We start from the raw sequence: 15000 nt of genomic DNA on the forward strand, positions 1-15000 counted from the left end.
AGGTAAGCTTTTGTATCTAAGAATAAAAAAAATCATAAAACAAGACTACAGTGGCTAGTACATGTATACACATACTCTCAGCATCAGAGGGTTAAACAATGATATAATTGAGAAAGTAATTTTCATAAACCTATTACTACTATTTTATAGTGATGTGAAAGCAATACACATTCAATACAAACTACTTTGAATTTTGAATTTTTTGTTCTGAGCATGTTATTGCTAAAGTATATTTACACACTTTCCCTAACCTCAGTATGTTTGGATACGCTCTTTGATATGCCCACTTCTCCATACTAGCCGCAGACAGGGGAGCAATCTGCTGTGTCCGGAGGCGACGCAGACTTGACTGGTATGCTGCAGAGTCCCTTGCACGGACAGCAAGGAGGACCTGGCCTACACCCGATCCCCAAGAGCTCTGATTAGGATTAGTTTCCAGGTATTTCTCAAGGCAGTCCCATTTTCCAAGTCTCCAAGCTGCCTCTACACGATATTCATTCAGTGAAGCCTCAAGCTCAGGCCTGAAATGAAGTCAAATATCATAGTCTGTAAAACTACAAACCTTCAACTTAAGAGCTTCCCTATTTACTTTCTTGATTAGTAGGCAACATAAATATTTTATAATTTTAGTGCTGATATTCTTCAATCACTAAATTTTAGTTTTCACTGTCATTACCATTATCAATACCATGAAAATCTAAAGATATCTAACAATATGAAAAATACTATATATTCACCTCATGAAAAATCAACGTGTAATTATCTTGTTTAAGACTTATGCCCAAATAGTAAACACAAACTTACTTGTTAGAAAGAAGTCCATGTGTTATGTTAAGGACTGAATGAGGTTGATCCAAACTCAGGTAACAATCTAGTAGTCCCTTGTATACTTCCTCTGATCCCTGCCTCACACACAGATGCTCATAGCATCCTAATGCATCTTGTAAACGTCCTGATAGAAGCGGTGTTTAATCAGATTTTTCTAAAAATTCAGATCAACTTTATTGAAATGCAATAATCTTAATTCAAATGCAAAATGTCAGGTAAGATTCAGGTTTGCTAAATATTTTTCTAAAAGAGGTTATCTCCATCATATTATTAAATTACTGATAGATTACTCATTCTACCTGTTGCAACATGCTGAATAACTTGTTCATCTAAAGATGGATCCTCTTGACGGATGGCTGCTACACCAGCAACACCATCAGGTTCATCCAATGAAACGTATATGCGCTGTAGAACAAAATAATCCTTAGGCACAGCAGCATAAAATAATGTAACTAATCTTTCTAATTCAATCAATGAAAATTATATCAAATTATCAATATGTACAAGAAGAGAACCTTACTTGTATAAAACGAAGATGTTCCTTCAAGTGACTTGGTTTATCTTTTAAATAGGCTTCAATATGAAGCAGGGCTCGGTGGTAGGCTTGGCACTTGAAAGATGTTTGTGCTAGCAAATTTGCTGGAATCTTCTCAAGAAAACTTGTCACCTGAGAAAATACATCAAAGATACAAGGAACATTACAAAGTGGAGTTTACTTTACATGAATGTAGCTAATAAAGTACTTTAGAGTAAAAAATAACATACTACAGAAATAATCAATGTATACCATAATTAAGATTGAGGTAGATATATTCTATGTAACTACAATCAATAAACCCAAAATGAAAACTGCAGATGAAAAGAGTGTAGAGAGGTACACCTGAAATGAGTAATGAAGCAAAACCAAAATATATGGTACAGGCTGCAACTTAAAAAAACAAAACTATTTACAAAACAAGTTACTAAAAGGATTTAAAAAAATAAATTTAGCTTACACATATAAACAACAAGGTTACAAACCTGCTGTAATTCCATGGACGGTGTAAAAGCTCCACGTCCTTTCTTTGATGCATTTTCAATCTGCCTCTGTTTCTGTGTCCACTTACTTACATAGTCTAAAGCAGTGAACAATGTCTGAACTGCTAGGTGCCTGTGTAAAGACAATGTTTACCTGTAATTATATACACTATTAATATTGATGCATACAGATTGCAACTGTATCCATTAAGTTTGAAATTTACAATAGATTTACATATCAAATTAATTTTCATATTGTACTTTTCTCTACTAATGCTCGCCTAAAACTTCCCCTATTCCTATATTAGAAACTTCACTGCTTTCCCACTAAAGTCATAGAAACCTCAGTACACTGTCAACTTAGGTCAATAGACCATCTATTTAAAAAAAATAGCATGCTGTTTTCCTGCCTCTATTTCAGTGAGAATGGGACATCATGAAGGTAAACTAATTTATTTGGTACTGTTGGTTGGCTATGAAATTATGGGGTCTTTAACCCACTCATGACAGGGGCATTCCAGCCTTGCATGTTACAATGCCGGGGCTCTCGAACGCATAGGCCTAAATCAGTTAAATAAACAACGCCGTATGACGTCACCCGGCGAACGGGCCTTGAATGCGCAGTACCCGTGGTGTACCACCCATCCAGAGAGGGTTAACCCTGAATATTTAGGTTTTTATTTTTTTTCATTTTTCAACATGAAAATATTGAATAACCTTCACATATATATGGTAGACCCTCCAATAACATTGCAATATAGAGTGGTAATATTCTGCATTATTTGTTGAGTATAACTTGTAAATGCCATGAAATGGTACCATACCTCACCCCACTATATCTCATCATGAACAGATAAACATAAAATGAATGAAAATTAATCTTAAATGACCTTCAAGTAACGTGTCAAAATTTTGTAAGTACAAAATTTCGAATATGCTAAATATCAAATTCTCAAAAAAACAAAAGCAGTTCAAATATATCATGAGCAATGAAGAATTACATAATTTGTCCTAAATTAAATTATAAGACTGAGGAAGTGCCATGTATTTTACAAAATTTTCACTGAGAAGAATGCAATAACAATTTACTGACAAACCAATTGCAACAGAAAAACTTACTGTAATTCCAGTGAGATTGTAGAAGGTTGTTCTGCCACTGGTTTCTCATCCATGTGTTTCATTACAGCTAGAACCTCTTTGAGAATTGTCTCATGATGATGCTCAGACTCCCTTAATGCACATACTAACACAGGTTGTAACAGATGCATGGCTGTTGTTGTGTCTCTTCGGAGGATTGGTTTGCAGGCACTGAAAACCTGTCAAAGTATGATGTTAACAAGTAATTCTTATAAATCATGGAATCCCCAATATTACCTAAGTCAGATAAAACTGATCTGCTTTTCAACACCCTTACCTATGTCTTAATCATAATAACTACTTCAGAAGGTGATAAATCTTTCAATATTACCAAAGATATCTCGACTTAAGTCCTCTATCCAAGTCTGTATACAGCCTATTCAGTAATGTCATGTACTAGCAACCAGATAAATTTGGGGATAATTTTAAAGAAATAACCAGAAAAATATACATTCATAATATCCTTTACCTGACTTTGTTAAATCTACTTTTGTATCATCTCACTAATCTTTCATATTTGTTATCTGATTACTTTCCAAGTATCCTTTCTTTATGGTATCTTCTTGCATAGGTTCATCTTGTACCCTATTCATATTACAAACACACCTGAAAGGCTCTCTCCCCTTTGAGCAAATCTATTAAAGAGCATGTCCAATTTGTTAGCCACTGATGGAAGGTCTGTGCCCGTGAGCTTAAATAGATGGGTGAAGGTCTTCCCGAAGATGATCGACTGTTGCTGTTGGCCACCGTATACTTTGAAGTCATCAAAGGGAAAATGATCTCTTGCATCTGGTATGGCAAACGGTCCCATGCCCCAGAACCAACTTTTGTTGCCCCTTCTGAGCCTCTCTCTCGGATGCCATACACTCGTGTTACCTCCTAAAATAATATTACCAAATAGAATCATGTCATAATCAATTTATTGGTCTGTTTCATGAAAATCTCAAACTTTATACAACATACTGAAATAAACTGAATATCATTCACAGCATGCTTTCTCATGAAATAAAAAAGAATTTAGATTTTTAGAAATTTAGAATAACCATATAAACAAAAATGATCTGTAATTAATACCACAATACATGCACAGGAACTACTTCCGTGACTTATTACTTCAAATCAGAAATACACCAACATTCAAGAGACAATGTCAAATGCAGAATTCACAAATATTCAATATCTATTTTATATGTGAAAAATGCAGAGTATATAAGATCAAACTGCATCCAGACACAGATGAAAATATTGTTAGAGCAATCATAAAATGAAGTGACTCTACCAATCACTAAACATAACATACCTGCATGGCATATGATGCACAAGTCTGGGTATTGGCATCTGTAGCAGCCAAGAAAGCTCTTCCTAATTCAGTCACTAATTCCACTATGAAAAGTTCTTCTTCAATATTCAGATGTACTTTGCTCAGTTCCTCTGCAACAATATGCAACAAACATATAGCCATACTACAAAATGATTTTTACCTCTTTATCTGAAAATATATCAAATAATATTGCTTTCAGAATTCCTATAATAAATATATTATCACCTTTAATGTTGGAATGTGTATAGAGTCGCATGGGGTCAATGGCACCCAGGAGACCAAGGCACTCTGCCACGGCCACTTGCACCTCTTCCTCTACTTCACGGCACTGACCTTTTAGAATAAACAATATGATTATTTCTCCAACACTCAATGGGCTATCATATTCAAAAGAACAAACATTGAAAAGTATATTATATTGTTATAATAATCATTCAAAAGTATTCTATAGTCTTCTATATAACATTCTATATCCTATACCCTTCTACAGTGGGCATGTTCCATGGGGGTGATCACATTTATTTTGTATTTTACATTTTACATTTCTTTAAACTATGCAACTATGACATATCAAACACTAACTGATATCATAGTACTATCATACTACTTATGACTCTTATGTCATATTATAAGTCTAGAAAATAATAGAAACACAAAGAACATCTTAAGATGTGGAAAAGGGTTAACCCCTTTGCAGTGGATCACAAAATTTCTTGAGAATGTAAAGGAGGGCATATAAATAATATTACATTTTGGTGTTTTCCACATTGTTTTGAATAATGATATGGTAACTATAGGTTGTCTAACCAATAGATACCTTATTTTCCTCATAATATGCCTGCCCACATAACTCTTTGCCAGTTGTGGAAGGGTTAAGAACAATCATTGAAAAGTACATCACATTTTTGTGAAAAATTAATTCATTTGTAATATGTTCTTTTCCTCATTGTCCCATTTTACCTAAAAGAATGCTGAAAAGTTCAGAAATGGTTGGATGCACATTATCTGCATCAGTAGTGAGATGGTGAACAGCCTCTTGGTTGTGCCGAAGAATGTGGCGTAGGCGGTTCAAGGCATGGAGACGTACATCCAGGCTTTCATGGCTAAGACCGCGCAACACAGGTGACAAGGCACTCACTACCTCTTCTCCACTTCCTCTGAAAACATGTTTGTAATTTGAGTCATACTCATCATTAGTGAGTGATCTATCTCATCCTTTTCTACTAATGGAAGAGGATGAACAACACCTAAGCCTAATAAACCTAATATCCCTCAAGTAATTGCTGAATCTATTTAACCCTATGACGACGGTGTGTCACACCCGTGTGACACAGCTAAATTCCCGATGCCGGGGCGTCATGCCAGTGTGACGTTTCCAATGCAATGGCCCAGCATAGGGGTTTTCACTTAGCGCATGCCCCATCAGGAAAGGGTTAAGAACACACAGATGATAAAAACTAAATGTTCCTTAGACAGTTAAAGTGTTTATTCAAGGAGGTTGGTATCCCTCTTAACCCATTGGTCGCGGTTTTCAAATTAGTGTATAAAGGCTTATGGCGGTATTACCATATATGGCCCGGATGTCCATACGGTATTTATTTTACGTTCGGGCGGTGTGGGAGGCCGCGCTCGAGGCAGTTTGACATCGGTTTTCCCTTTCGTGTGAAAACTGGGGAAGCTTGAAAACAACTTTTTTTTCCAATATTGTAGACTCGTACACGAAGTCTTTAGAACACGTAAGCAGTTTGATAATGTAATAGAAAACGCTCGGGCGGTGTGGGAAGCCGCGCTCGAGGCAGTTTGACATCGGATGTTATGGATGTGGTCAATAAAAAAGAGAGTGAAACAAGTACATGTAATTTCATGTAAAAAAATTATGTACAATATATACAACACTATACACTTCATGGTCAATAATGGAGCTTATTATGAAAGTCTTCAAAACATCCAAAAACGCAAAGCGGCACTCTGCAGACTCTGCACTCTGCTTTTGTCATTTTTCTCCTGCCATGTGTATAACACACATGGCACCTCTTATATCTTTTCCCTTCAGTCTCCACAATTGCATGTGCATTCCTCCCCTGTAGGCGGAGTGAGGTGTTCGTGCTGGCTGGCCTTCCTCTGCCACTGGGGTAGGTACTCAGACAAGAGCCCTCGTATCACCTCCTGTCTGAAAATCAATTGTTGGGCGATAGTCCCACCAGCCTGTTTGTATAAAAGGAATGAGTTGATCAAAGCCATGTCAAATAGGTAGAAGAAGACCTTCTTATACCATTTTATACCCTCATTGTAATCTATCACAGCCTGGGGTTTGATTACTTTCTCCCCTTTTCTATTTACCCTCTCGGTTTCAACCATGGCCGAGGTATGCATTGTTGACAATACGTATAGCTGTTTTTTGTCTGCCCACTTTATGCACATCCTCTCCATGTCGTTTAGCCGCAATCTTTGTGGGAAATCTGTGGGCATGAACTTCCGGTTACCTCTTACAGTACCACAAGCGTTGGTCTTGAACAGTGTTGGTGAGCTGTACCAATTGTCAACGTAAAGACTGTAGCCCTTATCCAGCACTTCGGCTGACTCCATAAGGTCGGCTACGGCCTTATGTGACGTTGAAATTGCAGGTGTATCCACAGGTAGGCCCTGAGGATACACACAGTTTGTAGATTTTTAGTCCGAACCGTGCCCTTTTTGTAGGATTATAAGTTACAAAACCGAGCCTGCCTCTGAATTTCCACAAACTCTCGTCAACTGTTATTGTTTGCGGAGGGATATATGCTTCTTTGAAACTTTTCTTCAGAAGCTCGACGATGCGGCCGAGCTTCCACAGCCTATTGGTCTGATCTGCCCCGTCACTGCTAAAATGGAGACAAGTGGATATCTGATCATACCTGTCCCTTGGCATGTGTTTGTAAAAAAAAGGACTATCATGGAGTTCGTCCTTGGACCAGTGCTGGGCTTGGCGGGGCTTTGGCGAGATTCCCATCATAATTCTTAGCGAGACCCACACTGCGAGTTCTGGAACGGTGACGGGCGTCCACTTTCTTTCGTGCCCTCGCACAAAACCAGGATGGGACTCGGCGTACCTATAATGGATGGTAAACATTCAGTAGAATTTTATATGACAATGTATTCAGTGAATGTTGATTTTTACATAATTTTTGAAAGAAAAGGGATGGCAACTTACTTGTTGGTCTCTTCCACAATTATTTCCATCATTTCCTCGGTGAAAAAAAACTTTAGGAACTTATGTGGGGAGTCCGAATGAGTAAGATTTACTCTTAGGCCTGGTGTTGCCGTCAGGCCGAACTTTCTGGGAACATTCTCCCGCTTTCTCCATTTGAAACCGGGGGTCCCTGGAGAATTCCTAACTCTGAGCCTTTGAGCATACTCAGACAGAGGTTCATCTGAATCAATGCTGCTGTTATGCAGCGGGACATAGTCGAAGTCGTCGTCAGACGATTCGTCTGATGAATTCTGTTCCTCTGCCAGTGTTTCTCTTGAGAGAGGGACATAGTTCTCGAATTCGTCCTCTCCCTCCTCATCCGAGATATCGAAAAAGTTTGAAGTTCCTATAAGTAAGTAAATGGATGTAGTGGTCAATAAGAACTCAGTACGATATGTGGCGTGACAAAAAATTATTCCCGTGACTTACCTGGAATGGGTTCCATGGTTGAATGTGTCTACCGAATAGAGATCAGGGGTTCTTATACAGAATTCTAGCCAATCACCATTCAGCACAATATGTGGCATGACATTCCAACCAATCGTTATCCCTAACCACCGCAGGACATCGTGCCATCCGCGCTGGGGCGTTTACGCCGATGCCAGCCTTGACATTATATCATGCCATCCGCGACCAATGGGTTAAAATTTAGAGATTCTAATAATCAAAAGAATATCTTTTGAAATCCAACTGTAGAAAACATAAAATCTCTAACAAACCTCAAATAACAAACAAAAATCACTAATTTCAGCACCATGGATACTGATGCATAAAGTTGTCAAAAGTTGTCTTTGAAGGTAGACATGGGCTGTAAAATGGTATATTCATGTATTCATGCAAATACCTCTCCCCCTCTGAAATATTCCTTATCATTAGAATTAAAAGAACCATGATTTGAGAAGAGTGAGAGGTCATAACTTCCACATTCCTACTAGCGACCATACTACTAAACAAGCTGATTTGTTATGACAGCAAAATATATTCTGATAATAATTACCCTAAAATAAAACCAACTTTTGTGACTGAGATCAATACTTTGGGTGGGCATTTTTTTCTTCTTCTAATTTCCATAGAGGTCTCAAAAGCATTAAACAATCAATTAAAACAATCATAATGAATATATGTACAGCATAGTTATGTAAGTTCACTCCAAATGAATTTAAAATAGATATGTAGGATGCCAATTAACACTGGAAAAAGAGAGAACGGGGAATAGTTGAAATAACTCAACAACTAATGCTGAGAAAGCACTTTACACTACCAAAGCCATACTTACCCCATCACTCTTGTCTGTCTTTCTAAGATAGCTTGATTGACCTGTGTAAGGGCTGGGTCTTCAGGAAGGAGGGGCAAGTTTCCTAGGAGGGGTCTAATGGATGGCATTTCAACCTGGAGAGAAGAAATAGAATAAAGTACTTTCTCTAAGACATCATTTTCCAGTTTAATAAATAAATTATTTCACAAACTAATTAAAGCAAAGTAATGACACCAATTTAGCCACTGGATATTATGTTAGGAAATGTAAGAATCTGATATTCATCCAAAAATTATCTTTCAAGAATATAAGATCATTTCCCACAGACATTGTTGAGTACAAATATGTTTAATGGTAACATGTCATAGATATCTGATAGTAGATGCATGATGAAAATGACAGAAATATATTTACCAAGACACTTGTCAAAACTGGTGCCATCTGTTGAGGTCGCTCTCTGACCAGAGGTTTCACCACTACAGCTACTTCCTCCAATAAACCTTCCAAGGTACTCTCATCAAGGCTGCAAAAGATATCCACTTATATCCTCTTTCTAAATCTAAAAATCATATACCATGATATATATTTTTTGAGTTATTTCAGTATGTTTCTGAAGGTCTGACTCACTTGTAAAGGAAGTTTGTCCAAGCACTGCAACCGATGTCAAAGAACTCATCATCCCTGAGTTTGAGTGCTGTCTTCAAGGATGCTAAAATCTTCCTTGAAACTGGAGATATATACTGTCTTCCCATAACTACCAGAAGATCACTTAGCGACCACAGGGCACACCGTTTTTCCCTAAAGAAACAGATATATTTTGATATAATTCTCCACACAAAAAAATCATTCCACACTTCTAAAACTAAAACAAAAAAGAATAGCAAAGAAACAAGACCATAATTCTACATACTTGTACATAGTTGAAGATGATACCAGTTTGCTGTCGAGGAATCCCAATATTCCAAGGAGTCTGGGTGCCAAATACTCAGCAATATCCCTTGAAGTTGCATGATCATGTGATGACTTGCTTTCTATGGTGCTCTTTCTTGTAAGTCTACTAGAGGTGTTATGATCACTGCTTTGCTCAATGGCTCGCATGCGGGAAAATTCTCGCAAGACAGCATCCCGGTAGTCGTGCAAGCCAAGGATCAGTTCATTAACTTGGTTCTGTAAAGAGAATGTATATGAAACATAAATTCCACAATAAGTATGACTTCATTATAATGTTTTATGAGGCAAACAAAAAACAAAGATAGCATATTTAAAACATGTCTCTTATTCATTTCTCATATGTGCATTCAATAGTCCAGACATATTTGTTCTTTCTGCTTTTTCTACTTTATACTCCATATTAAGTCAAGACATTACCTGCACAGAGCATCTCCTAATATTTTGAATATGGATATCTGTAGTGGAAGCTATGAAGTCTAACACTGCCTCCTGTTCCTCTTGAGGATAATGGAATACCAAATATGCCAAAATATGCTGTAAAAGAAGTAACGAAATCTTTATTATGGGTAGAGGATATTTTGGTAATGTAATTCTTAATATTCTAATTAGTAAAAATTCTGGTAGCTAATAAAAATGACAGATTTTTCAATTGATTTTTCTTGTACCCTATGAAACATAAATAATCATGTAGCAACCTGGAAGTGATCAATAAGAATGTCCCGCAGGCGAAGAGAGAGACAAGCAGCCAACTCTTGTAGCAAACCTGGCTTGGCTTCTTGTGTTGCACGCACAGCTAATGCTGGCAATAAGTGCCGTATCTGGCTAATTATGAACTGTCCTAGACTGCTCTTGCTTTGATTTCTGTAACAGAAGAACAGCAGTTAAACAATGCATAAGGAAACTAGTCAAATTCAGTTGCTGTCACTTACTTAAAACTGGGATCAATTGCTATTCACCTCAATTCTTGGAAAGAGATCACAGTATTTTCAATCTTCTGTAAGATATGTGACACTCTTTTACCAATAAAATATTTTCTGTTCACCATAATCGTTTACTTATGACCAGCCAGTCTATAGGCTACCTCGCCTTTCTCTTGATTCTCCAAAATGGTCATCAAAGAGAAAATAACATGTTGATACAAAAGACAATATAAACAATTAAGAGGTGTAAACAAAGAGGAAAATCTCCTTATCCTCCAATAACTAACCTGGTACTGCCTGTAGAAGAAACATTCCACTCAAAAACCTCTGCAACATGGCTTAGCATTGCTCCTACTTCTCCTGGTTTGACAATATCTGATAATACCTAAAATTTGAGAAAAAGTACTTGAGATGAGTATTTCAATATCGTACAACCTGTAGATCACTACAAAAAATAATTAAAGAGAGGATGGAAGGATAATTCAGCCAAGTTTCTTATGCTTTTGTAGTACTACTAAACTCCATCTATGATATGTAAATATGAAGCAAGTAATTCTTCAACTATTCAACTTGATACCCAATGATAAAATCAAAGCACAAAGTTATCATATATTTTTTATCTAATTTAAGAAGGGATTTATAACTGTGGTCTTCAGGGATACCCCATCTAAGAATCCTTCAAAAGTATATTGTATAGGAAAGTATAAATATATATATATATATATATATATATATATATATATATATATATATATATATATATATATATATATATATATATATATATATATATATATATCTATAGATATATATATATATATATATATATATATATATATATATATATATATATATATATATATATATATACATATATATATATATATATATATAATATATATATATTATATATATATATATATATATATATATATATATATAATATAATATATATATATATATATATATATCAAACCACCAAGACAAATCAGAGACATACCTGAGCAAGAGATTGCCGGTGTCTAATGTAAAGATCCTTCAATGGCAGTCCAAGGGCATTGGCCAGGGAGTGGATTGTGAGATGAGCCTGTGCTGTGACCAGCCGGTCTGTTGATGCTAAACACTGTAAAAGCAGCACGAGCACCCCACCTGTCAATCCACCAAGGGGACATCTGTTGGCAAATAGGGTATCTAAGCTGATCTGGATCATAATATTAAGCATATGAGCATCACTCAACAATTTACAGCTATTGCAATGCTATCTCAGTATGTAGTATAATAATATAAAATAAGTATGATGAAATATCAAATATGATAAAACAAAAGGAAAAGTATAATCAAAGCTAGACAACCATGAAATATCTTTTTAAGTTCTTCCACCAACCTGACAAGATAATGCAGTGCTTCTAATACAGCAAGGTAAGTTTTGCTTGGTGATTCCTTTCTTTCAGCTGTCCTGAATAGCTCATTCAAATAAGAAAGAACCAGTTCTCCTTCTTTTGACACCACAGCAGACTTCAAATCCTGGAAAATATATATATGTGCATATGTAACAAAAAATATACACAAAAAAAAATAGCTATAATAATAATAGTTGAAATTAAATCATATAACATCACTCTAAATCTACAACCTCACACTGCAGAATAATACCTGACTTGAATCACTTTGTCCACCTTGACAAACAAGTTTGGAGAGCTGTTTACACATGGCAGAGACAACATGCTTGTCCTGGTGATCCAACAGCATGAGATACTGGTTGATCATCTGAGGGTTCAGCTTTGTATGGGTGATGACAGCTGGGAGAGCCTCAACGATCAACATCAAGACCTTGGCATCGGAGTGGGTGAGCAATCCCAAGAAACGTGAGACTAGTGTGGGATCAACACGCTGAGGGTCCAGGATATTGGTAGCATTGGCATTATTGCACACTCTGCAGACAAGTATGTTTGGACCATACGTATCATCCTCAGACCTGAAGAAAAATTATTGTATTAATATTGTTGGTTTATTCATTATCTATATATTATTCATATATCATTTAATACAAATTATACTAGTTTTCCAATGTAATCAGTATGAAATTAGATTCTGTAAAAATAGATTCTTCAAAATTTGTATACGGCCTTTAAACTATAAAGCTCAAGTCCTATATAAAAAATAAACAAGTTAAAAAAGTCACATGCAAAATCCAAAACATTACTTAGGACACTTCATGGTGGTATGATTTAGAAGAGCACACAACAGGTGACTCAGTGAAGCAGCTCCAGCCTGTACCGTCTTGTGATCGGGGAAATGTAAAACTGCACCTACAACTTCCCCCACTAACTGTTGGCCTCCAGCACCCCCTAACTGATGCACCATCTGGGGAGATATCAAAAGGATATGTTAATGAAACTCCTATTCATGTATAGATTTAATTTATTAGATAAAGTCTCTTGGTCACTTTCTGTTGATTTTATTCACTGTGCTGATGGTGATTTGTACTTTCACTATTCAAAGGAATATAGAACTAATTAACAAAAAATAATAATAATGTAAAATAAAGAGAAAAAAAATACATATTTCTTCTCCCACATTTATAAATTCTGATTGGCATATTACAAAAAAAATAATAATAAAATAAAAAAGTACATATACATTGCTAATCAATATTGTAAGAAAAAGAAAAAAAAAAAAGAGGAATCTCACCACAGGAAACCATTTTGCAACCTCATGCATCACAACTGCATCTCTTTCATTGATTGCTGCACGTATTATGTGGCACCGCCATTTTGGGGCTATGTTCTCTGGCATTATAGCAATAATTAAAATACAGATTGCTTTCACTTTGGAATCTGAAACAAAGATAAATACAGTAATATCAACTGTTTTCTTGATCATACATATAAAAAGAAGCTTTCTAGGCATATGGAAATGAGATAGAAATTAAGTCATTACTTAATCATATATTCACACTAAGATTCAAGAGTAATATTTCATAATAGGATTAACACGAAACCTATTAAGTATAAATACTTTTAATAATCCCCCCCCACCAGAAAAATATATTTACAAAATAAACACACGTACCATTTCCCCATTTCAGTTTGGATGCCCATAATGTATACTGCTTTAAGTTCGGAGGCTTCAGATCTAGCAAGCTGACTTCAGAAGCCATCCAAGGGAGTGTTGCAAGGGCCAGCCACATGTGATTATTCTGAGTCTTTGTGTTTGATAGCTCAGCAACACTCCCCGTCCATGCCATGTTTGCAACTGTTTCCATTAGGCATGTGACCTTCATTGAAGAGAATAATATAAATATATATATATATATATTTTTTTTCAATCCAATCTTTCAAAAGAAAAAGGAGTACTAACTGCTTCAAATATTATAAAGATCATCTGTAATATGGTCCTAAATATATTTGCAATTATTTCCATTACACATGTGACCTTCATCTGAGAGAAAAATAAATATCCTTTAAAATTTTAATCTCTCAAGAAAAGAAAAATATATTTGAAAAGAATACCGACTTTTGCAGAGATGAAAACAATCATCCATGTTTTTTTTCCTATTAATAAAACACTCTTAAACATGCTTACCAAGTTTACACTGTCTGCTTCAGCCATGATTGTAGCCAGTGAATCTGCTGCCACAGTTACCCAGGAATCAGGGAAAAATTGCAGAGTAACCTAAAAGGTAAAATCAGATAATAATAAAAATATAAACAAAATATATAGTTTAAGCATCCTTCAAAACTTTTAAAGGCACTTTCCATTTTAGCTGATGCGGAATATGAAATGAACTTTCTAAAGCCTTTCCAATTTCCTCATTCAAGACCACATCATTTATCATTTAATATTTAATCTAATTCAATTCAATATTTAATATCAAAGAGATTCTTGGCATTGCCTCTGACGACATGATGTTATTTCAGTAATTCTGCAGTTTACAAATAAAGGCTAAATCAATTTGTGGTTTTCAGCTAACAAAATCACAATTGGTTTTATGTCAAGACATATAGGGAGTTGTATGTTTCACCAAATAAAAAGTTTCCAATAAATAACCTGGGTATTTGGGATGTTGCTCATGACACGGCCAGCAGTACAGATGATCTCTCCCAGTGCCTTTACACCATCTAGGGGTAGTGCAGTTGTGGTATCTGTCCAGTCTGACAATACATTACCCATTGTCTGTAAAGCAAGCTTCCACAACTTGCTTATGGCCACTACACTTATAGTTGGTTGTGCACTGTCACTGTTCAATAATAATAAGAAATTTACATTTTCATAACAGAAAAAAACAAGTCTGGAAAAAGAAAAGATAAAGGCTTCCCTAACATATGTACCGTATCTACTATAT

General features: G+C 35.8%; 1 protein-coding gene across 1 annotated transcript in view; it reads right to left on the minus strand.

Moving 5' to 3' along the window:
* Positions 1–15000, minus strand: part of mei-41 (ATR serine/threonine kinase meiotic 41) — a 29555-nt gene that overhangs the window by 8374 nt on the left and 6181 nt on the right. Inside the window, exons 10-34 of the mRNA XM_043016754.2 lie at positions 14706–14895; positions 14241–14330; positions 13728–13932; positions 13347–13492; positions 12859–13019; positions 12309–12630; positions 12040–12179; positions 11656–11827; positions 10943–11040; positions 10431–10596; positions 10153–10269; positions 9695–9951; positions 9412–9582; positions 9199–9307; positions 8806–8918; positions 5264–5460; positions 4529–4636; positions 4283–4413; positions 3589–3861; positions 2965–3161; positions 1849–1978; positions 1349–1495; positions 1128–1233; positions 805–952; positions 252–521 (exon numbers count right to left, since the gene is read on the minus strand). Of these exons, the coding sequence (XP_042872688.2) occupies positions 252–521; positions 805–952; positions 1128–1233; positions 1349–1495; positions 1849–1978; positions 2965–3161; positions 3589–3861; positions 4283–4413; positions 4529–4636; positions 5264–5460; positions 8806–8918; positions 9199–9307; positions 9412–9582; positions 9695–9951; positions 10153–10269; positions 10431–10596; positions 10943–11040; positions 11656–11827; positions 12040–12179; positions 12309–12630; positions 12859–13019; positions 13347–13492; positions 13728–13932; positions 14241–14330; positions 14706–14895 (4164 nt within the window). The remainder of the gene's footprint in view (positions 1–251; positions 522–804; positions 953–1127; positions 1234–1348; positions 1496–1848; positions 1979–2964; positions 3162–3588; positions 3862–4282; positions 4414–4528; positions 4637–5263; positions 5461–8805; positions 8919–9198; positions 9308–9411; positions 9583–9694; positions 9952–10152; positions 10270–10430; positions 10597–10942; positions 11041–11655; positions 11828–12039; positions 12180–12308; positions 12631–12858; positions 13020–13346; positions 13493–13727; positions 13933–14240; positions 14331–14705; positions 14896–15000) is intronic.

This window comes from Penaeus japonicus, unplaced genomic scaffold (assembly GCF_977035675.1).
Source record: "Penaeus japonicus unplaced genomic scaffold, GWHDUDI00000001_assembly GWHDUDI00000032, whole genome shotgun sequence".
NCBI classification, from domain to species: domain Eukaryota; kingdom Metazoa; phylum Arthropoda; class Malacostraca; order Decapoda; family Penaeidae; genus Penaeus; species Penaeus japonicus.